This window comes from Furipterus horrens, unplaced genomic scaffold (assembly GCF_987537825.1).
Source record: "Furipterus horrens unplaced genomic scaffold, mFurHor1.1.pri manual_scaffold_10, whole genome shotgun sequence".
NCBI lineage: Eukaryota > Metazoa > Chordata > Mammalia > Chiroptera > Furipteridae > Furipterus > Furipterus horrens.
Genome location: NW_028327180.1, coordinates 87,549,934 through 87,573,168, shown reverse-complemented (window position 1 = coordinate 87,573,168; position 23,235 = coordinate 87,549,934). Strand labels below are relative to the sequence as shown.

The following is a 23,235-nucleotide window of genomic DNA, read 5'->3' as shown; positions in this document are numbered from 1 at the left end:
GTTGTTATGTCTTTTAAGTTTCTTCTCATTTACAGCTATGACTGTTCCCTTTCTTTCATGCCCTTGACCTGTTGAGAAACTAGATGAGTTGTTCTTAAAATGTCCCATAATTGTGGACTTTTCAGATTGTATCATTTCCTATAAGTTAAAAGAGCTCAATGTTTTGATTAGATTCAAACTCATTATTTTTGTAAAAACAAGCAAACAAACAAACTTCTTAAGTGGTGTTATTAAAGTGCTCTTTGTAAATAGTAAAAATTTAGGGGAGGATCTGACTACCTAATATTGGGACCTATTTAAATGAATTATGAAATATCCATGCAGCGTACAACCAATTCTGAGGACATTAAATATGTGCAGCAGAAGAGAATTTAAATTAAAATTTGAGAACCCGCAGGTTCCCCAACTCCCACAGACAACCTTCTTAAAGAAACAAGACAGGGCGAGGCCAAGTGACACCTGCCCGCTGTCCTGGCCCTCTTACATTAGGAGCCCAGAAACCGGGAAGTGGGAACACAGGAGAAATTAGAAACAAAACAGAAATGCCCTGTAGTTTAACAAGCAGAGTTGTTAGCTGCTCCTTTTCAACCTGCAGGTCCAGGGAGCCTTTTGCACACAAATGCTCTTCCCCACGACTGAGACACAGTGGGCGGTCACCCTTGGCACAGTCCAGACTGTCACATGGGTACCCCTCCCCTGTGCCCATGGCGAGGGGCACCATAGGCCAGCCAGGCCACAGATGTGAAAGGAGAACCTGCCTTCTGGCACCTTGCCTTTTCCCCTTTGGGTTACTTCTTGCATGGTCGCCCCACCTTTCCCACTTCTTAATTCCAGAGGACTTCCTCCTCCCGGACCCCTCACCAGCCCCTCGTTGCTTCTTACTGTGTATTTTTTCTGCAGAGAACTTCTCTTTGAGGCAGACTGTCCAAGATCTAAGCAGATGGAAGAGTCTGGCTCTTCCACTCACTAGTGTGTGTTCTCAAACCAGTACTGTAATTAGCAACCCTCAGACTCAGGTTCTCCAGGGTGTCAGAATGTGAACTGGGAGGTTTTCCAAACATCCAATATCCAAAGTCAGTTTTGTGAGGTTTCCAGTGGCCAGATTTGGGGCTGAAGCTGAGCAAGATTTTTTCTCCTTTGCTTTCTTCTCTCTACTTTCCAACTAACTATTTAGCAGAGAAGAATATTAAAATAATTTAGAGGATATGTATTTTCTCCTGACCTGTTATGTAAAATTTATTGCAGCCAGAAGAAATCAAAGGAACAGAGAATATTTATTCTTTCTCTTTGCTTACACCCACTCGCCCATTTAGCAAGAGGAAATTGCCATTAGCTGAACAGATGCCACAGCTGCCTTTTTGAAAAAGTCCTTATGTTCTATAGAGCTTTACATTTTACAATATATTTCACATACTTTGTTGGATGTGTGTGTGTGTGTGTGTGTGTGTGTGTGTTTAAAGTTCTGCTGTGTGCTTTTAAACACCAGCTCTGTTGAGGTATAATTTACACAAAATAAAATTCACCCACTTTAGGTGTCCATCATGTTGGCAAATGGGCACCTTTATGTAAGCACCATCACGTTCCAGCAACTGTAGACGTTTCCGTCACTCCGGCTCGCTCCCCTGCGCCTCTCCCCTCACTGCCAGCCGCACCTGACCAACTACTGACCTACTTTCTTTTTTCTTTTCTTTCTTTTTTGATCTGCTTTCTGTCACTACGATCTTGCTTCTTTTAAATGGAATATTGTAGTACATCACCTTCTGGGTCTGGATTTTTCACCCTTTGTAAGGTTTTTGAGATTTCATCAATGTTGTTGCACGTATCAGTAGGTTGTTTTTCTTATCGCTGACTAGCATTTGTTGGGCGAACATTCTTTTTGGTTACCATGTGTGATGCTGTGCACATTTATGTCCAAGTCTGAGTGGGGACATGCTTTCATTTCTCTTGGGGAAATACCTGAGAGTGGAATTGCTATGTGTTTAATTGCTAATTGTTTGTGGTTGTTTGTGGGAGGATGTTTTTTATTTTTAGAGAGAAGGGAAGAAAGGGAGAAAGAGAGGGAGAGAAGCATCAATGTGTGGTTGCCTCTCATGCGCCTCCCAACTGGTGGCCTGGCCTACAACCCAGGCACGTGCCCTGACTGGGAATCCAACCAGCGACCCTTTGGTTCAAAGGTCAGAGCTCAATCCACTGAGCCACACCAGCCAAGGCTTGGGAGGATGTTTTGACTCATCATAAAAACTCCACGCCAGAGGAAGGCAGCTCATCCAACTTCAAGTATAAGGAAACTGAGGCAGGAAGAAAGTTTGGTGATTTACTTGGACTTTTTTACTATTAGGTGTAGCATGCTGAGATTAGACATCATCTCTAGTGCTCACTTATTTTTTGGTTTACGTTCTCTTTCTTTTTAAACTTTTGCTTTAACACAAGAATGTAAGTGAATTTATACACAAAATTAAAAATGATAGATCTATAAATGAAAAGGGAACCTAAAATCACCTGTTTCCTCTGCTCAGAGGAGACCATTGTTAACATTTTAAATATTTCAGGCATGTCTGTTGTATGTATGTGTTTCTTCCTGCAGAATAGATTGAGATCATGCATAATCTTTTGTGTCTGGATTGTCACACACAACCATGAAGATCCTTTTCCTCAGTTCTGTCCTGAAGGTCTTTTCACATCAACAAATATACACCTACAACATTCTTTTAAATGATCACTGAAGTTTTATACTGATGACTGAGTATCAATCGTCATATTGATAGCACATGGCACTCAGGTTACTTTTGATTTTGTGCTATTGTTATCAACAGTCTTGTATCCATTTTGAAGAATTTATTTGTATCTCCATCTACTACTTCTAAACCCATATTTGCATTTTGAGGGGATCATTTGATTTTAAGGTTTGCTGTTTTTCAAAAGCATTACTTTAGTTTCTTTCTGAGTTGCCCTAGAGATGTGGGTGAGGGGATTGGACCTGCTGTATAGACAGAGGAATGGAGCTCATCTAAGTGAAAAAAGTGTGTCTGTTATGCAAGACACTCGGGTACTGGGTTTGTACTTTGTCTCAGACATATATACATATTTTAATTTGGATATGGAAAAAACCCTCCTACCTCACAAAAGAGGAACTTGGAGTAAAAATCTGACAGCGAAAGGTCTGAAAGAACAAGTTTCCTTTAACAATGCAACTCCAGAAGTTTCACTTCTCTCTCTTCCTCTTTTCTTCCCAAAGTAGAAAAGTCTAAAATGCACGGGCCCAGTTGAAAAGAGCTCCCATATTAGAGTGGGCATAGAGCTGATTGCAGGGAAAGAGCTGGTTCAGGAACCAGCCAAAGTGACGCTGATAAAAATAATACAGTTCTTTTGCAAATGTGTCCAATCTCAAATTGTCTCTGTGCATGTACATGGACCAAACTCATGCCCTTTGAATTCCCATAAAAAATAACTGTTCTCAAAGTCTCTTTGCCTGAGAAAGCAATAGAATAGGCAAGTCAATAGAGCAGATTCATTCACACTTAAACATCTTTTTCCCACTCCCACTGTTCATTTTCTAAAAAGAATATGTTCAGAGACTTAAGGCAGAAGGAAGTTTAGATATCTTTAGTACAGCTTCCTCATTTTACAGATGAGAAAAGGGGTGGAGAATATCATGTTTAGATTTCATTCTGACTTTTTTTTTCTCTCTGGTCTGAGGGTTTCGTTTTGCAATTTTTGGTTTATGTAACTCAATTTGAAAAGGATTATTTCTCTAGTACCTCCTTCATTCACAAGACTACATAGGGTTTTCTAACAGAAAAGTATTTCTTTTCTTCAAGGGATGAGGTTTAACCCCCTCAGGACTATTTCAATTTCGGGAATGAACTGTTCAACTTCCCTTACTTAATCTACTAAATTTTTCTCTATCTTTAACATTTCTTGTTTCTCTTTTTCCTGTTATAAGGGAAGACAGCCTTGTTCCTGCAAAGGCGATGTTTCTGTATGTTCTTTTTTCCTTCTGTTTTGTAAAAAATTGTTTGAAAATCAATGTATATTAATTGAATACAAAATATAAATTAACTAAGATATCAGTAGCAATCTTTATGTCAGCAATAATTGTCTAGAAAATATAAAATAGGTATAAATAAAATAGCAATAAAAAGCATAAAATATGTAGCAATTAACCTAATAAGGATGTATAAAACCTTTATGAAAAAAATTTTAAACTCTGTTAAAGAACCCAAGAAAACCTAATATACCAAGTTTATGGATGTAGTGACCTAATACATGTAAATATATCAATTCTTTAATCAACAAGATCATTCAAGCCAATTCCAGTAAAAATCTGACAGCCTTTTTTTCCCCCAGTTTTATCGAGATATAATTGACATATAGTTTTGGGTGTAAACACCATGATTTGCTATGTGTATATATTATGAAGTGGTAACCACGTTTTGTTAGCATCTGTCATCTCACATAGTTATAATTTTTTTCTTGTGTTGAGAACTTTTCAGATCTACTCTCTTAGCAATTTTCAAATATACAAGGCAGTGTTGTTAACCTCAGTCACTATGCTGTACATTACATCTCCAGGACTTATTTGTCTTATAACAAAATTTATACCTTTTGACCATTTTCACCATTTTGTCCTGGAAGTGAAAAAAATTACCACACAAATCTCACTACAAAGAAATAACCACTTTTGACATTGTGTATACCTGTGCTCCTCTCTCCATTTCCTTCTCCTATTTCTGAATCCTTGACTAACAAAAATTATCCTTTTCTGCTGAAACACATTTCCCTTTGGAATGCTACTTTTCCCAATGCTACAAAACCTGCTTTATTCCCATCTTAAAAATAACTTATTCTCTTGACCATCATCACCTGCCTTTCTATTTCTTGTGTCAAGGTAACGACTGCAAGTAGTTAAGCAAATGTACTTTCACATTCACTTCTCAACATAGAAATAATTGTTATTTCTTCCATTCTTCTCTTAAAGCTGTTTTCTCAAAGGCCACCAATGATTAGTTAATTTTCATCAAGTGGTCTTTCCTCTGTTTAAATAAATAAACATATTTATATTTATATTTATATTTATTTCCAGTATCTGTGCTAGGTACTGAGGCTACAAGAGAGTTCAGTATAGTCCTTGTATTCCAGAAGATACCCTGGTTAGAAAGTAGATATGCAAATAGATAATCTTAATATGATACTCTAATTACAGGGATCATGGGTGTCATGTTGCTACTGGAGCTTTGTGGGAACTTTGGATTCAGGAAGACTTTTGGAGAAGATTCAGTCTGAGCGTGGAAGGGTGAACCAGTTAAATAAAGTTAAGGATTTCAAGACAAGTGGTTCTCAAACCCAAGTTTACACTTGAGACTAAAATACTAATGCCCTAGCCTGACCCAAGACGAATAAGTCACAATATCTGAAGTAGAACCTGGGCATATGTTTTAGAAGGTCTTCTTGTGATTTTGAGGTTCAAACAGAGCTGAGAACCACAGATCTAGGCTGACAGAGAAAGTAGAGCAAGGCTGTGAGGATGGAGAATAATAGGCCATGTGGCTAGTATGTGTTAGGACTCCCAATCCTCACTTCAAAGAATCTTCTTAACCACTTCTCAGTGCTGTTTCCAAGTGACTGAGGTGGCATGAAGATGCGTTACATTATGCTGCAGTTTGCTTGCTTCCATTGAGGGTCATTGGGGAAGGAGTTCCTGCCCGATGTCATTCTCTCTCAGGGACCTAGGCTTGTGGAGGTTTCACTATTTGGAGCTGGTTGCTCTGCCAGGGGAAAGGAAAATAATGAATTACACACCAGTTCTTACAGGCTTGCACCTGGTAGTGATCCATGGCACTTCTGCCCACATGTACTGGCCAAACCAAGTCATGTGGCCACATCTGACATCATGGGGGTGGGACATGTTACTCCACCAAGTGCCTGGAAGGCAACTGGAATATTTGTAAAAATTACTGTCACTAAGCTCTATGAAATCAATAGCCAAAGGCAGCCAGTTATATTTACCTGAGGTTTCATAATATAATGTGACCTGGAAGTAGTAATTTCACTATATTTGGGTCAACTACTATATCCCTAGCGTTGCTGAATGCTGTACTTTTTTAATTCTTACATCTAGTTCACTCACTTCCAATTTCCTAACCCAAGTCCTGACCTTCTCAGAAGAGTAAGAGTTGTGTTTTCAAGATTTCATCACTTTCCATATATCAGATAGAAACTCGTCTTCAAAGGGTAAATTCAATGTAAAAATGACTTTTCAACCCAATCAGGACACATATACACCCAGGTCTCATTTCTCCTTTTCTGCTTGGGGAGGTTCTCTTGGGTGCATGATTTCAAAGTCCAGTTGACTCATGCCAGCTTCCTTCTATCTTTGTTTCCATTGCTTATAAATCAAAACAATATTTTCCTAATTCTTTATGATTTCAGAGAACTTACCCATAAGTAGTCTCACTCAATGCCCAAGTCAACTTTATGGTGAAAGGATTATTTAATCTTATTTTACAGATGAAGAAAATGAGGTTCACAGAGGTAAGACAAGGTCTCCCAGAGATTTTTGAAATATTTGCATCTCTTACAGCCATTCTAGTCTTCTTTTTACTTTGTATCAGTTTCTCCTTTAAGTCAAACTATTTGTTCATATTCATTCATTCATTCATTCATTCATTCATGCAACAAGAACTTGTTACCTATTAGAAGGCTGGCATTAGGCCAGCTGCAGGGGGTGTATATACACAGTCCCTTGTCCTGTAAGAGTGCTTCAATAAAGAAGTTGCTGTCCATTGTTCCACCAAGAGCTTTTCCATGTCCTAACAGAACTCCACTTTCTTTCCAGGGGGCCATTAGATTTCATCCCTTGCTCTCAGAAACCCTTGGTCCCTACCCCAGGCTCAAGGCATAGCCCTAATTTGTCTGAGCCAAGTCATACACATCTCATGGGATGGATTTGAGAGCTGCTGGTGAACTCATTACGGATAATAAGTTGTAAGGTGAAGTCTGCTTAGACAGACTTTTCTCCCCGAATAAAAATCAAGGAATAATAATATAAAAGCCCTCATGACTCTCTTTTCTGCTTCCCAAAGATGAATTTGGTGTTCAGGAGCACATCAGCTCTCTGGTGACCATGCTGTGACAAACCAACGTGAAGAAACAGCAAGACAAGAGTCTGGGTTAAGATTTTTGTTTTTGTTGTTAACATCTTCCAAGCCTACTTTCCTTGTATATATAGGTAAAAGGTCAATGACACATGAATATATATATATATAGCCCTGGCTGGTTTGGCTCAGTGGATTGAGCGTCGGCCTGCGAGCTAAGTGTCGCTGGTTCGATCTTCCAGTCAGGGCACATCAGAGAAGGAAAACTCTGACCCCAAAAAACCTCCGCTGCCTTGCGGCATACCTCTTCAGGGGAAAGGCTAAGGGAGTAAACCCCGACAGAAAATCCGGAGCCGGAGTCCCTAAGGCGGTTTGACGTTGTAGTCAACACCGGCAACTCCTGCGGCGCACCTGAAGCCAAGCTGTATTGACTCCGTCTTTCCCTTGGACCCTTCAGCTGCGAAGAGGGGGGGGGGTCTGCTGCATGGGCAACAGCAGACCCTCCATATCACCCTGCCCAGGCTCTGTAGCTTCAGCTTCACTGGAGAGGACACTCCAGCGTCATCACAAGATGTCGATTCAACACGGGAGGAGACAGATACCGTGTCACTCCCGAGTTGGACTGCACAGCCATTCTCGGCGGTGCAGATAGACTCTTAAGAAGCTACACCATCGTCTCTCGAGACAGACGGCTGCCGACGACGATAGGTAAAAGGTAGTACTTCCTTGACAGGTTTGTTGTTGGGGTTTTATGTGAAAATCACTTACCACAGTGCTTAACACACAGTCACAGCTTAGGGAATGTTAATTCCTTTCTATTATATTTCCCTAACAAATAGGGCCGTATGGAGGTAGAATGGACCACCTGGAAGGAAGTATGCAAGCAGAAGCTTGGCCACAGATATAAAGCTTTGGATGGATGGGTAAATTGGTGATCTTTTACTTGCCTTTCTTTTTCAAGATCCATGAGTCTTCATGTCTCTGATTGAACCAATTTCTCCAAGTATACCAGTCTGTTATCTTCACTTTGTATCAATCCCCACAAGAGAAGAGACTAAAAATTATACTACAGGCATGTGCCCATCTTACTCATATGCCAGACTGAACCCACATAATTTGAGGAAGGTTGGTTCCTCAAAGGACGGGATGTTGACAGGCAATGAGATATATCCACTAAAACAGGTCATTCTGTCTTTGCTGCGACTCTAACCCTAACCTAAATAACAACTACTGGAATAATAAGGAGCATATGTTGGGTATTCACCATTTGCCTGGTACTCTGCTAAATGCTTTCTATGGGCCACCTCATTTAGTGCTCACAGCAATTCAAGACGTAGGTACTCCGTCGTCGGCAGCCGTCCGTCTCGAGAGACGATGGCGTAGCTTCTTGAGAGTCTATCTGCACCGCCGAGAATGGCTGTGCAGTCCGACTCGGGAGTGACAATCCCTGCCACACTTGTTACAGGTGAAGGCAGATGGCCGTTGTTGCTGCTGTTGATGCTGCTTCCGCCTCGATCTTTTCTGGGCCGCCTCCTCGTTGCGCGCAGCCTCTGCCCGTGACGTACCTTGCCTGACCGCGAGCCTCCAGGCTAGGCGGTCGTCTGCTTGAACTTCCCATGTGTTGAGATTGATGGTACTATTTTCTCAATTTCATAGAGGGGTCATGGAACACAGGGAGCTTAAGTAAACCGCTCATAGCCACACAGCTGGTATGTGGTCGGGATGAAACCCAAGCGGTCTCATTTTCCATCCCACGGGACATCACAGAAAATAAGGAGGCTGGTGCATTCTTTCCACCCCACCTCAACCTTCTCCAGTGTCCTTTAGGTCTACACTTACAAAGTGTCCTCCACTCTCTTCTTCCATCTTCAAGACTGGGCTACAAATCTTTTCCCAACACTGCCAGTGTTCCGTCCTTTTCCTGTCTTGTCTTACCCCACCGTGCTGTGTTGTCTGCCAACTTCCTTTCCTCCCACCAGGAGGCGCAGCCTGTGAGCTTATGTAGGACGAGAATGGCTTGTCTAATGTCACAGTCTCAGTGCTTAGCACAGTGTCTGTCACACAGCATGAACTCAATATAGAGTTCAGGGGTTGGCGGACTTTTTCTGTTACAACCACGCAGCACCTTGGTATTTACGCAGCTCTGTCATTATAGTGGGAAAGCAGCCATAGACAATATGTAAACACCTGCCATGACGGTGTTGCAATAAAGCTTTATTTTCAGAGGTAGATTTGGTCCATGGGCCATAGTTTGCGAACCTGTCCTATAATTGGTGAAGATGTCAACAAGTAAAAATGAGTAAGTGGGATTACCTAACCCCATTTACCAGAAAGGAAGTACTTACTGGTTACCACAAAGAACTTTTTATCAGAAAACCTGAATTCTGGTTTCTTCCTATTACTTAGCAGCCTCTTATCTCTGGTCTTTGATGGCCTAATCTTTAAAATGGGACCTGATGATACTTCCTTTGCTTAAAGATTTGAACTGTCAGGTTCTTAAGGTTAGGATCTATGCCTTATTTGTTTTTATTCCCAGAGCCTAGCAGAATTTCCACATGCTTAGCGTATAACAGGTAGGCAAGCATGTGCTAAATATTGAAAAGTAAACTTTATTGCTGTGGTCGATGGCTCAGTTGGTTGGAGCAGAATCCTGAATACTGAAAGGTGAGGGTTCGATTCCCAATCAGGGCACATGCCTAGATAGTGGGTTTGCTCATTGGTCAGGGCATGTATGAAAGGCAACTAATCAATGTTTCTCTCTCGCATCAATGTTTTTCTCCCTCTCATTCTCTCTCTCCCTTCCCCTCTCTCTACAATCAATAAGCATGTCCTCGGGTGAGGATGAATAAATAAATAAATAGGTAGATAAACTTTATTTTAGATTTACAGAAAGGTCATGAAGATAGTACAGAGAGTTCTCATACAACCCACACCTAGTTTCCCCTGTTTTTAAAATAATTTATTTATTTGTTTGTTTGTTTATTTATTTAGTTATTTTTAGAGAGAGGGGAAAGGAGAAAGAGAGGGAGAAAAACATCACTGTGTGGTTGCCTCTCACTTATGCCCCCAACTGGGGACCTGACGTGCAACCTAATCATGTGCCCTGACTGGGAATCAAACCAGTGACACTTGGTTTGCAGGTCAACGCTCAATCCACTGAGCCACAGCAGCCAGGGTCCCCTATTGTTAACATCTCACAGTCGTCGTCGTCGGCAGCCATCCGTCTCGAGAGACGATGGTGTAGCTTCTTAAGAGTCTATCTGCACCGCCGAGAATGGCTGTGCAGTCCGACTTGGGAGTGACACGGTATCTGTCTCCTCCCGTGTTGAATCGACATCTTGCGATGACGCTGGAGTGTCCTCTCCAGTGAAGCTGAAGCTACAGAGCCTGGGCAGGGTGATATGGAGGGTCTGCTGTTGCCCATGCAGCAGACCCCCCCTCTCTTCGCAGCTGAAGGGTCCAAGGGAAAGACGGAGTCAATACAGCTTGGCTTCAGGTGCGCCGCAGGAGTTGCCGGTGTTGACTACAACGTCAAACCGCCTTAGGGACTCCGGCTCCGGATTTTCTGTCGGGGTTTACTCCCTTAGCCTTTCCCCTGAAGAGGTATGCCGCAAGGCAGCGGAGGTTTTTTGGAGTCAGAGTTTTCCTTCTCTGAACATCTAACAGTAGTGTGACATATTTGATACAACTGATGAGCCAATGTTGATACGATATTATCAACAAAAGTCCAAAGATTTTCTTCGTTTTTACCAAATGGCCTTTTTCTCTTCCAGGATCCTATCCAATACTACATTACAGTCAGCTGTCATATCTACTTATGTTTCTTTTGGCTGCAACAGTTTTTCAGATTTTTCTTATTTTTGATGACCTTGACAGCTTTGAGAAGTATTTGTCAGATATTTGTAGAATGTCCCTCAGTTTACTTGTGTCTTTTTTTCCCTCATGCTTCTACTGGGATTGTGCGTCTTGAAAAGGAGAGCACAGAGGTCAAGTACCATTTACTTTGGATCCAGGGTGCGTACTATCAACATGACACATCTCTGTTGAGGCCGGCCTTGATGGCCAGCCCAAGGTAGTGTTTGCCAGGTCTCTTCACTGTTAAGTCAGCCTTTTTTCTCCCTCTCCATACTGTATTTTTTGGAAGAAAGTCACTATGTCCAGACCACACTTAAGAAAAGGGAGTTATGCTTCACCTCTTTAAGAAGAAAACAGCTACATAAATTACGTGGAATTCTTTTGGACAGAAGATTTGCCTCTTCTCTCTCACTCATTTGCTGATTCAATTATTTAGGTATTTATATCAGTATAGATACTACTTTTATAATTTGGGTCATAACTCAGTACCACGTTATTTGTTGCTCAGATTGTTTGGGCTTTGGTCACTGGGAGCTCCTTCAGTTGCCTCCTCTGTCCCTATAACAATCCCATCACTGTGCTTAGTTGTTTTGGGTTTGGTTTGTTTGTTTTGAGCACTTCCATACTTCCTAGCACAAGAAATGACTCCAGATTTACTTAAAGTATTTCCTGCCCTGTCCTTAGCCTCAGCCACGTCTCCAAGGAGCCCTGGTTCTTTCTACTAGAGAGTGGTATTTAGAGACAAAGGTCTACCTGCTAGGTGTGCTCAATATGTACAGTTTTAAAGCAACATTATTTTTAAAGTTTATAAGGAAAATAATCAATTACTTTTTCATTCCTTTTCATAAAATGAAAACTCTTTTGAGGTTTTTCTCTTTGTTCTGTCCCTATTACTAATAATGTGCTTAGACTATATTTTTTGATTGATCAGTCTGAGACATTATCTGTTGAACTCCTGCAAGGGTGAATAGGGTTTGGCTTTCTTGTATCTCCAGTCCCCTTCCTCTCATGTAGTCCTATCATGCTTTTGTGTGAAACCAGTAGCCAGAGCTTACATTACTATCAACATATAAATAACTTTCATACTGAGCAAATGTACTATATTACAGGTTCTTTCTTAGATAGTTTATCTTTCCTGACAATAATAATTGCCTTGCTTTTTCCTTTTGTTAATTCCCCAAGTGTCCATTAAATTTATCCCAAATGTTCCAGTGTATGTCAAAGACCTGTCAAATCTACTTTAAAAATACCTGAATGCGTGAGATAATCTATTAGTTACACTCACCACCCCCACCCCAAACCACCGGTCCTTCTGCTCCATCCTGGTGTGGTTGTTATGGTAAGTAGTTTCCAAAGCTGCTTCCCCTCAAAGATTCTTCCTGAGCCTGTTGGAATGCTCCTTTTTGAGAAAGCCAGGTATTGTGTAAGAATCCATCTACTTTGAGACTGCCATGCTGTAAGGAAGCCCGGGTCGGGAGGGAGAGTTGTCTGTCCGGCCCCTAGCTCTTTATCCTATCAATTCGCTAGATATGTGAGTGAAAAGTCATCTTGGATGTTGTCTGTGTCTATTTCATGTTGAGGACTTTCCCCAAATGTCTGGTGATTTTTGGCTGTCAAATGTAAAGTGCCACACTAAAAACTAGTTAGGAGTGCTGCATGTATGACTGAGGATCATGCACTGGTGACTTTACTGAAGGGAGGGGGTGGGTATTGCATGGTATTGGTGGGGGACACCCAAACATCAATATCTGTAACTCTTTCACTAGGGTCATTCAGATTATCCAGAGATTAAATCCCCCAGTTTCCTGGAAACAGAATCCCACAGTTCAGTGGGCATTCAGTGGGAAGGGAGTCTCTGAATCCCTCTATTATCATTTCTTGTTTTCTGGCTTCTCTGAGCTCAGAGCCTCGCCATTTACTTCAGTGAGAGCAACGTTAAATGTGTGAGGCTTTTTTGGCTAGTTACAATCAAAGGAGAATTAAAAGCAAAATTAGAACATTTGTTTATCTTTAAATTCCCTGTTTAGGGCTGGGCTGGGACTGGCCACCAGTATGGTTGGTCCCATGACTGCTTTACCCTGAGGGGTACAGGTCAAAGGACCATGTAGTGTTTAAGAACATGGGCTTTGCTCTGACCAGTATGGCTTAGTTGCTTGGGCGTCATCCCCTAAAGCAAAAGGCTGCTAGTTCGATTCCCGGTCAGGGCACATGACTGGGTTGCAGGGCACACGACTGGGGCACATATGAGAGGCAACTGATCAATATTTTTCTCTCATGTCAATATTTCTCTTCTTCTCTTTCTCCCTCCCTTCCCCTATTTCTAAAAATAAATAAATAAAATCTTAAAAAAAAAAAAAAAAGAACATGGGCTTTGAGTCCTTTTTCTACAACATTTTAGCTGTGAATATCCTTTATGTGACTCTCTTAACCCTCAGTTTCCACATCTGTTAAGTGCGAAGAATATTATTACCTATATTCAGGGTTGTGAGAATTCAGTAATGTATCTGCATCATTTAGCAGAGTGCCTGGCACATAATTAAGCATTTAATAAGTAATGATGATAGTGTGAATCTGTTTTAGAAAACACATCTGGTTGGTGAGCTTGACCTGATTCCCCCTCTAAGTGGTTCCTGTTTCTGGACGTGTCCTTGACTCCACAGAGTCCATCAGGCCCATGAATGTCATCTCGTTCAAGCCCTGACATCTGCTTCATAAATTGTCTTCTGTGCTCTTCTCCATCAAGAGGCTTCACTAACAAGTGGTGGAGTTGGGCCCAGACCTTGGGCTTGTTTGTGATGACTGTACTATGCTTCCTCTACTGAACCTCTTTTTTCCTTGCCCAGTAAACTCGAAGAGTGTTCTTGGCTTATGTGACGATACGTTATAATCCTGCTTTTCTTTCTATGTTATCAGAGCAAGGCGGGGCCCAGGATCAGGGCGAAGGAGAACCCAGAATGGGAAAAGAGTCGGACTCCTGCTTACCGACTACCGGAGGGGAGAGCCCCTTGACTCTGATTACCAGCTGCACAGCAGCCAGGGGGACCGTAGCTCATGCACAGCTTACACATGCACCCACACACAAGCACACACATGGGTGCTCATGCACAGGAGTGCACATATGCCCACGCCATCGCGCCCCCCATTTGCAGGTGCACGCACACGCACACATGAGTGTCCAGGAGAAAAGTGCTCAGTACATTTTATCATGCATCCCAGGCTCAGGGAGTCATTCAGGATGGGGGATAGGGAAGATTTTGACACAAAAAAAGAGAAATGAAAACCAAAAGGTCCCGCCCTGTCAGCATTAACTGGAGTATAAGAAATGAAGTTTGGGCAGACAGACAGACTCCTGGGGTCTGCCAACAGGCAAAATGTCCAAAGGGCCTCTCGTCCTCTGGCTGCTGACTGAGCTGTGGGGGCTTCATCTGAGTAAGTGCCTGACCCCAGCCGCGCAGGGGTCCCTGGGGGGCTCCACAGCCTGTGACGGATGGAGTTCCTTGGCTGATGGGGCCTCAGTCAAGCCGAAGCCCACTTCATCCCTGCATCCCCCCAGGGTCTCTTCTTTGGAGGGCCTCTCCCCTTTCTGTTACATGAGGTTTAGTCTGGAGGCTGATTTGGGGGTTTTAGGGTGGGGTAGTTTGTGCTCATATCAGAAATAGCAATTTAAGAGGAAACACAGAAAGAACGGGTCAGATGAAATGAGGAAAAGGAATGCCCTCTGCAGCTGTGATCAGCATAGTCAGAGCCGGGGGAATTGTAAGAGCTCTCATTATAATCCTTATTTATCGCTTTAGTTTTGGGAGTTTTTGTTTGCTTTTTGTTGGATTTTGCTGGGGATGAGCCTTTGAGGTAAGCTCTCATTCTGCACATTGTTTCCAGGTTTTGGGCAGTAGGAGTGTGCACACTGGGTTCCTGCTGGTTTAGACCTTTGCCTCCTGGTGGTGGTGGGCAAAATGCCCCCTGCTCAGCCATAGTCCTGTCTGGTCACCAACTGTTGACCTTGGGAACAGGTGTAAGCTGCTCGGGCCCTTCCATGTATGAAATGAAGGACTGGGGTAAGACCAGTTTTAAGAGTCTGTGATTCTAGAACTAGATAATATCAAACGACCCTTGCAGTGTTAGAAGTTTGGTAGTTTTTTTGTGTATGAATCTCTCAAGCGCTCTGTGTGAGAAAACAGCTCCATTCCGAGGGAAACAAAGGTGTTTCCTTTACCTCTCCTGCCTTTCTTTCCTCTGAAACTCGTGGGTCCTCAGGTCTCCACCTACGTCTAGCTTTTCCTGAGCACTCGGAACTGATTTGGGTATTTCTGTTGTGAGTTCCTGCCCTCCTCGGACTCCCCCCATCAGAGTTACCTTATAGTAATTGCTCACTAAACTACTTCTCTCCCCAGATACTCTATAGTAGTTTCTTTTTTCTTACATTTTTTAAAAATTAAATTTATTGGGTGATGTTGGTTAATAAGATTATATAGGTTTCAGGTGTACAGTTCTATAATATATCATCTGTATATTGTATTGTGTGTTCACCACCCCAAGTCAAGTCTGCTTTCATTGCCATATATCCCCTACCCCCGCCCCTGCTCGGTACTTTCTTTATCAATGTTTTACATGGTCTTGACCTCTGTTTCTGGGAACTTGAGGTGTGGAGGGTTTTGTTATGCTGAAAGGTGCCAGAGTCTAGGTCCACACTTGCAGCTACTGACTGGACACTGATTAAGCTTTGGTCGCACTAAGGCAGCTTCTCCAACTCCATTTAAAGGAGGCAGTGCCTGGTGAACAGTCTGTCATTTGGTTTCTCATTTGTGCCTTTTCTAAAATGACCAGTTTAGAAGACAGTGACTGTTCAGAATCACTGAGGATCAATCAAAGCTTCATATGCTCTTAAAAGGTGGTGAATTAGATACTTTGGTCTGTAGATGGTGAACCTGAGACCTGGACTGGGGAAGGACCTTTCTTTAGGTCACTGGCTAGAGGAGAAAGCAAGCTGGCGCCAGAACCCACCATCCCGGGTGATTCCTGAAAGGGGGAATTTGATTTGATACTATCACTTCCTCTGCTCCGGGACACTTTTGTAACTGGAAGGAACAGTTTTTTGTCCTATTTCTAAATTCTAGTGTGCTTGGTTACTTTATTAATTCTGTGCACCATTTGATACTGCATTTCCTGGGAACCTTAGAAACTCTTTCTGAGGGGGGTTGTTCCTTATCTTTTTTATTTTATAATAGTAGTGAGGTTAAGATTCTTGTGGCTTTTCTCCAAAAACACAAACGCTGCAACTGGCAGACGAGGTTTACGATGGAAGCCTAATCGGCATTTTTCTGTCACACCAAATTACCTGTTTCCTTTTTTTTTTTTTTTTTTTTTTAACATTAATATTTAATCAGATGAGTAACCCAGAAACACTGTGGTGAAAAAACATAAAAATGTTATAAGGCTAAAATCGCTTTGATGATGACTCTCAGCCCTTGTCCCTTTCCAGGGGTCGTGGGGGTGATGGTACTAGTGGGTTTATATCCTACCAGACACATTTCTATGCATTTAGCTTCGTATATCTGCACACACACACACACACACAATGCAAACTGTTTTATTTACTTTATCAAAAGGTTTTATATTTTATGTGTTGCATTAAAATTTTGTGCTTTTTTTTAATTTATGGATTTTAGAGAGAGACAGACAGAAACATTGATTTGCTGTTCCACTTATTTGTGCATTCATTGGTTGATTCTTGTATGTGTCCTGACCAGGGATTGAACCTGCAACCTTGGCATATGGGGATGATGCTCTAAGCAACTGAGCTACCCGGCCAAGGGCAAAATTTGCCCTTTTCTTCCTTTCCTAAGACTTGGAGTTTTCATGCCAATCGACATAGGTCTATCTAATTCTAATAATCTTCTATACCTAACTCCATGGAACAAATGTGCCCCAGTTTGGCCATTCCCATGTCCACATCTTCATTCCATTCACATGTACACGAGGGCTGCAGTAAACATACACAGGTTTTCTTATGCACGCATGTTTTTCTAGGGAAAATACAACATGAAATTGCCAAGGCTTAGATAGCACACATGCATATGGGGCATTAATAGGAACTGTCAAATTGGCCCACAGTGTGGCTGTGCCAATTCTTACCCCATTTCATTGCAGGTGACTCTGGTAGGCTCCCTTTTGCTTAGACCCATTGGTCAACATTTGATATTATCAGCGTTCTAAATTTTTGCAAAGTAGGTGAAATTTACTAGCCACTTACATTGCCTCACCTATGAATTGGCTGTTATGTCCTTTTCTAGTTTTTCTATGGGTCTTTTCTTAAGAAGTAGGATGCATCCTTTGATGCTTTCGTACTTGGGAAAATAAACTGATGATTCCAGTAGAAATGATTCTTGCATATATTTTAAAATGAATCTCCCAAACATGAATAGGAACAAGCTGAGGTTTTAGAAGTAATTAGTTTTAGGGGCATGGGTTCTGTCTTGCTAACACAGCCAGGGGTGATGGCGATGAATTTCTTATCATTTTTCCCTGGGTTTATGGTGGGTAGAATGGACATCCACAGCATTTATGAGCTCTGAACCATTTTCGCTGTGGCCAAGCGAAGAGACTGTGAGTTCAGGGAAGGCTCCAGGCTGGTCTCACTTTGGAATGACCTTCATCATGAGATCCAACTGAGAAAAACTGAGGAAGCACATCCTTTGCTTTCTCTCCGGGCGCCTCTTAGGTTCTATGCTCATCTTCTTGAGAGGGATACCTGGACATTCCTGACAGCTGAGTCAGGGAGGAACAGGGGACTGCGTGCAATATCTTACACTACTTAGCCAAATGGGTCAGCGAAGTTAATGAACATACAGTCTCACAGCACAGGGGTCCCTTGAAGAAAATAATAGGCAGGGACCTAGGCAACTAGGATGTAGTCCTGATGGTCTGGATCTTCAGCCTGCCTGGCTCTCACTTCAATACCAATTTTTTCTCTATTTTTCTCTTTTTGGCTTAGAACAATCACTGATGCTCAATTAGACTAGTGGGCTTACCACTTGCAGAAGTGAAAATAGTTTACGGTCTCTCAGAAATGGATATAATCTTAAGAGAGCTTGTTCAGTGGTCCTCAAACACTGGGTGCATGGCCAGTAAGGTCAGAAGGACTGGAAGAGCTTGGTGCCCATTTCCATGAGCTTTGTCCTCGGAGGTTCTGACTCAGGGTTGGTCAATAACATATATATTTTAACACACTTCCCAGGTCACACCAATGAGCATCCCAAGCTGAGGAAGCATGGCTACTTCATTTTAGAAATACAGGGTGGGGCAAAGGCAGGTTTGCAGTTGTTTGTGTGGAGATTTGTTTCCCGTAGAGAAAGGAGAAGACAATGAGATACAGTTCAACAGCCCATCTTCCTGCCATAGCCCTGTCTGGGTAGGGAGACAGTGGGAGACCCATCTGAGGCTCTCCAGTCAGTAGTACATAATCACTGCTTAGTGGGATACAGCGGGTAGAATGCTGTTTTGGGACCTGTTTCTATGAGTTAGTGGAATTGAGTGCAAGGGTTAGGACTTTTCATCGGCGAGTGTATTGGTTGATGTAATGGTACTCAAGGTCAAGTTTTTTAATCAGAAACAAGGTCTTGCTGTGGAAATGAGCCCAGACGCTCAGGTGGGTCATCTGTCTCCACCTGGGGGACAGAAAGATGTGGAGTTGGGAGCTCAGCTACGGCAAAGGGCCCATCAAGATTAGCCTAAAGAAACACATATATTAGAATGCTCTTCACCTTTCTGGAAGCATGAATTTGCACAGTCACTGTATAGCATCTCTGAGATATTTTAGTCCCGCACAATCTGGTTTTCTCATCCTCCCTCACAGCTCCAGCTGCAGCAGAGACTGTCGTGACAGCGTTTCTGGGTCAGTCAGCGACTCTGCCCTGTACGCACTGGTCGTGGCCTAGAGACAAGCACAGCATGTGCTGGGGCAAAGGCCCGTGCCCCAACTCCAAGTGCACTGAGGAGCTCCTCCATACCGATGGGTCGCGGGTGCTCTCGAGGAAGTCATCCAGGTATGACCTTCTGGGGGACATCAGAAGAGGCGATGTCTCCTTGACCATCTTCAACACCAACGCAGGGGACAGCGCTGTGTACTGCTGTCGCATAGAGGTGCCTGGCTGGTTTAATGATGTCAAGAAGAACATTCGCCTGCAGCTAAGGAAAGGTGAGCGTGTGAAGGGCGCGTGACTATGGCAGGAGAGACCTGGCGGTTAATGGGTAATGGACTAGGTGGGCTGGGGGGAGGGGCTTTAGCTCCTAAAGCAATGAGTGGACAGATTGAATCTGCAATGTGTTGCTATGACCAGAGAAGCCACGGTATGGAGCAAAGGCCACTGAGGGCCAAGAAGGCTGCAGAAAGGAGAGTGGAGGGTCGCGGGTGGGGAAGGAACTTGCAGGGTCCATGTGAAGAAGGGAGCTGCTTCTCATCTAGAAGACCGTCGCCTTGCAGGAACTGGGCCCAGTGTCTTCAGACCTCTCCATTTTTATGTGAGCTGTGCTGATTTTTGCATGTTGGCAAAGGTTTAAAAATTTAGAAAAATATATACTGTGTAAGCTAAATAAAGTGTCCAGGGGTCAGCGTCAGCCTGTAGACTGATACGTTGCAACTTCTGGCAGAGGGGAAAGCGTGTGGGATGTGGGGACACTCCCAACCATTTTCAGGTGTTTTGTTCTTGTGACTCTCTGTTGCTTCTGGTGAAGTTTGAAATACAGTGGCTTATCGAACCTCAATTGTTATGCTTCTTTTTTCAACTGAATTTATTGGGGTGACACTGGTTAATAAAATTATATAGGTTTCAGGCATACAACTCTATAACACATCATCTGTGTATTGTATTGTGTTCACCACCCCAAGTCAAGTCTTCTTTCAACACCATTTATTTCCCCGTTACCCTCTTCTACCTCCTCCTGCTCCTTTTCCCTCTGGTCATCACCATGCTGTTGTCTGTGTCTATGAGGGTTTTTCTTCTTTGCTTAATCTCTTTCCCCTTTTCTCCCAGCCCCTCCCGTCTCCCCTCTGACAGTTGTCAGTTTGTTCTTTGTATCTGTGAATCTGTTTCTATTTTGTTTGTTAGTTTATTCTAATGCACTTTAAAATTTTACTACAACTCTTGTGGATGCTTCTAATTAGAGAACTCTCATACACGTTGGCCTATTTTTCTTTCAACACAACTTTGTGAGATGGAAGTTACCATTTTTCTGGTTTATTGAATTAAATGATGCCAATCCAAGTCTGATCTTTTCAAGCCTGGCATAACCAGCTATTATTTTATAAAGTACTTGTCGACCTCCATATTCTGTGGGGTCATTTCTAAGTTCACTTGAAATTAATGGTGTCTTTCTCATCTGTTAGTGTTCATGGAAATCTGGCATATTTCTTAGGGTGGTATCTGTAGAATAACTGTGGCTAATGAACCCAAATCAAATATTTAGGGGATGCGTGGTACTGGCATGAACCAATATGTAATATCTGAAAGAGATTACATCCTCATTCTATGTTGCATACTTTAGGCTCTGTTTTTATATATTTTAATTCTATTTTATTGTGGAAAGAATGCTTAATGTGAGTTCTATGTTGTTAACAGGTTTTTCAAGTGTACAATATATTATTGTTAACTATAAACACAATGTCATGCAGCAGATCTCTGAATTTATTCCTCTTGCTGGACTGAAATTTTATTTAATTTATTTATTTTACTTTTTCTCAAATTTAATTTGTCATATATAAGGTTTTTATATACAATCAGTGTTCACTGTAACAGTTTATATTAAAAGTCAATCACATTTATCTAAAATGTTACCTGGCTGCATAGCACATTTGACATTATTGCCCACAGGAAAAGGGAAAACAGATAGATTTACAGTAACTTTTGGTCCTTTGGGGTTCTGAAAGTGTTCTAGACTGAAATTTTATGTTTGGGCTCACTTTTGATGCAGTCATTCATTTACCCATTGATGTTTTTGGAACACCTACTATGTGCAGGACACCATGGTAGGTATTAGATTTGTACCAGAAAACAAACTAAATACCAGGTTTTCCCTCACGGAGCATACTGTCTAGTGGGAGAAGCAGGCCTTAAACAATAATCATCAGATAAATGTACAGCCGTGAAATGCAACGCATGCAGGGAAGGTAAAATGTAAGAGTGCACAAAGAACTGTTAGGACAGAATACAGGCAACCTCCTTGTAACAGTGTCCTTTTAGCTGAGCCATGAAGGTTCAGAAGGAATCAGCCTGAGGACAAGAGAGACTCAGAAGCAGCAGGTGCACAGTTCCTCCAGCTGGAAGGTCACTAATGTGTTCGAAGAACTGAAGAAAGGCCAGCGGGCTGAGGAGAGGTGTGGAAGAGAGTGGAGACAGGAGACAGGAGAGAAAGGCAGGCCAGATCAGGGGGAGCCTGCAGCCAAGGTTGGGGGCTTGGCTCCTTATCTTATGGGCAAGGAGGGCCCAGTAAGCAGTTCTCACTGGAGACTGACATAATTAGATTTGTCACTTTAAAACATTACTCTAAGCAATGTGTGAAGAACAGATCGGACAGGCCAAGAATGGAAACAAAACCACCACCACCGCCATTTTCTGGGGCATTGCAATGGTCCAGGACAGCGGACCAGGTGAAGGCAGCAGAAACAGAGCGAAATGGGAGGATCCCAGGTGTATTTGTATTCTTTCCCCTTCCCTCCATCTCTACTTAGTACCACATCCATCCTCTGTTGGTTACAGCCCCAACGACCACCCGTCGCCCGACCACTGCTCCCCCGACCACTCGTCGCCCGACCACCGCTCCCCCGACCACCCGTCGCCCGACGACCCCTCCCCCAACCACCACCACTGCTGCTATGACAACAGCCACAACCGTGCTTCCAACAACAGCCTCGACTACACCTGCCCTCACCACCGGAACTCCACTTCAGACAAGTACCACCACTGCCCTCACAGTAATGACGACCACATGCGCCCTGACAACACCCAGCCCCCTTCCCGAGGCAGCCAGAGTTCTTCCGACCGCCGAGCCTTCCACAGAGGCGCGCGTGCTCACTGCAGGTACCTGCACAATGGGCCATTCTTTCCCTCCTGCTGATCGGATGTGTATTGGGTTCTTCTGCTGCACGGGCAGCCCAGAGGCTTGGTTGTGTGTGTGTGTGTGTGTGTGTGTGTGTGTGTGTGTGTGTGTGTGTGTGTGTGTGTGTGTTCGGGGACAGGGTCCGTGAGGCTTGGTCTTGTGTGTGTGTGTGTGTGTGTGTGTGTGTGTGTGTGTGTTCGGGGACAGGGTCCGTGTTAGTGTATTAGTTTTCTAGGACTTTCATAACAAAAATTGCAGACTGGGTGGCTTAAACAACAGAAATTTATTTTCTTACTATTCTGGAGGCTGGAAGACTGAGATCGAGTTATTAGCGAGGTTGATATCTTCTGAGGCCTCTTTCCTTGGCTTATAGATGGTCATCTTCTCCCTGTGTCCCTTCCCCTATGTATGACTGTGTCCTAATCTCTTCTTTTGATAAGGACACCAGTCATATTGCATTATGGCCCATCCTAATGACCTCATTTTACCTTAATTCCCTCTTTGAAGTCTCTATCTTCAAATATAGTCATATTCTGAACTACTGGGGGTTAAGGATTCAGTATACAACTTTGGGGGGTAGGACATAATTAAGCCCATAACTCTGTGTGTGTGTGTGTGTATCTGTGTGTGTGAGAATTCGCTACACTGTTTCTTCTCTTTGTTTATGGTTTCCTTTTTTTCCTGTTTTTGAAAAGTCAACTTTTTTATTTCCCCCAGTTGACCTCCCAGGAGTTTTGCAGATGGTAATTAGATGGTCATTGAAGAACCAGGAAGCGTCAGACTTCAGTTCCATCCTGCCAGATGTTAAGTCTCTGGCTGGGCCTTAGAGATAGGTCGAGGAAAGGCCTCTTCCAGGTGCCTTAAGATATTTTTTGGTGGTGAAATGGTTCTACTTTCTTTTTTTCTTCTCTTTCTTTTTTATTTTTTTGTTTCTCTTGCATCTTTCTTGATTCGGCAACTTGGATATCTCACTAGGTTACTAATAGTGGCTTATCAAGGCTCCGCCATGTTTCCACCTAATTCTGAGGATAAGATTATTAGAAAACAGCCCTGACCAGTATGACTCTGTCGGTTGGGTGTCATACCACAAAGCAAAAGGTTGCTGGTTCGATCCCTGGCCTGAGCACATGCCTGGGTTGTGGGTTCGGTCCCTGGTCAGAGTGCATATAGAGGCAACCGATCAATGTTTCTCTCT

General features: G+C 42.8%; 1 protein-coding gene across 1 annotated transcript in view; it reads left to right on the top strand.

The window, feature by feature from the left end:
* The first annotated feature begins 14,278 nt into the window (after positions 1-14,278).
* Positions 14,279-23,235, top strand: part of TIMD4 (T cell immunoglobulin and mucin domain containing 4) — a 32,013-nt gene continuing 23,056 nt past the window's right edge. The window contains exons 1-3 of the mRNA XM_090288489.1: positions 14,279-14,378; positions 18,802-19,143; positions 21,701-22,021. Coding sequence (XP_090144615.1) covers positions 14,321-14,378; positions 18,802-19,143; positions 21,701-22,021 — 721 coding nt within the window. The 5' untranslated portion in view covers positions 14,279-14,320. The remainder of the gene's footprint in view (positions 14,379-18,801; positions 19,144-21,700; positions 22,022-23,235) is intronic.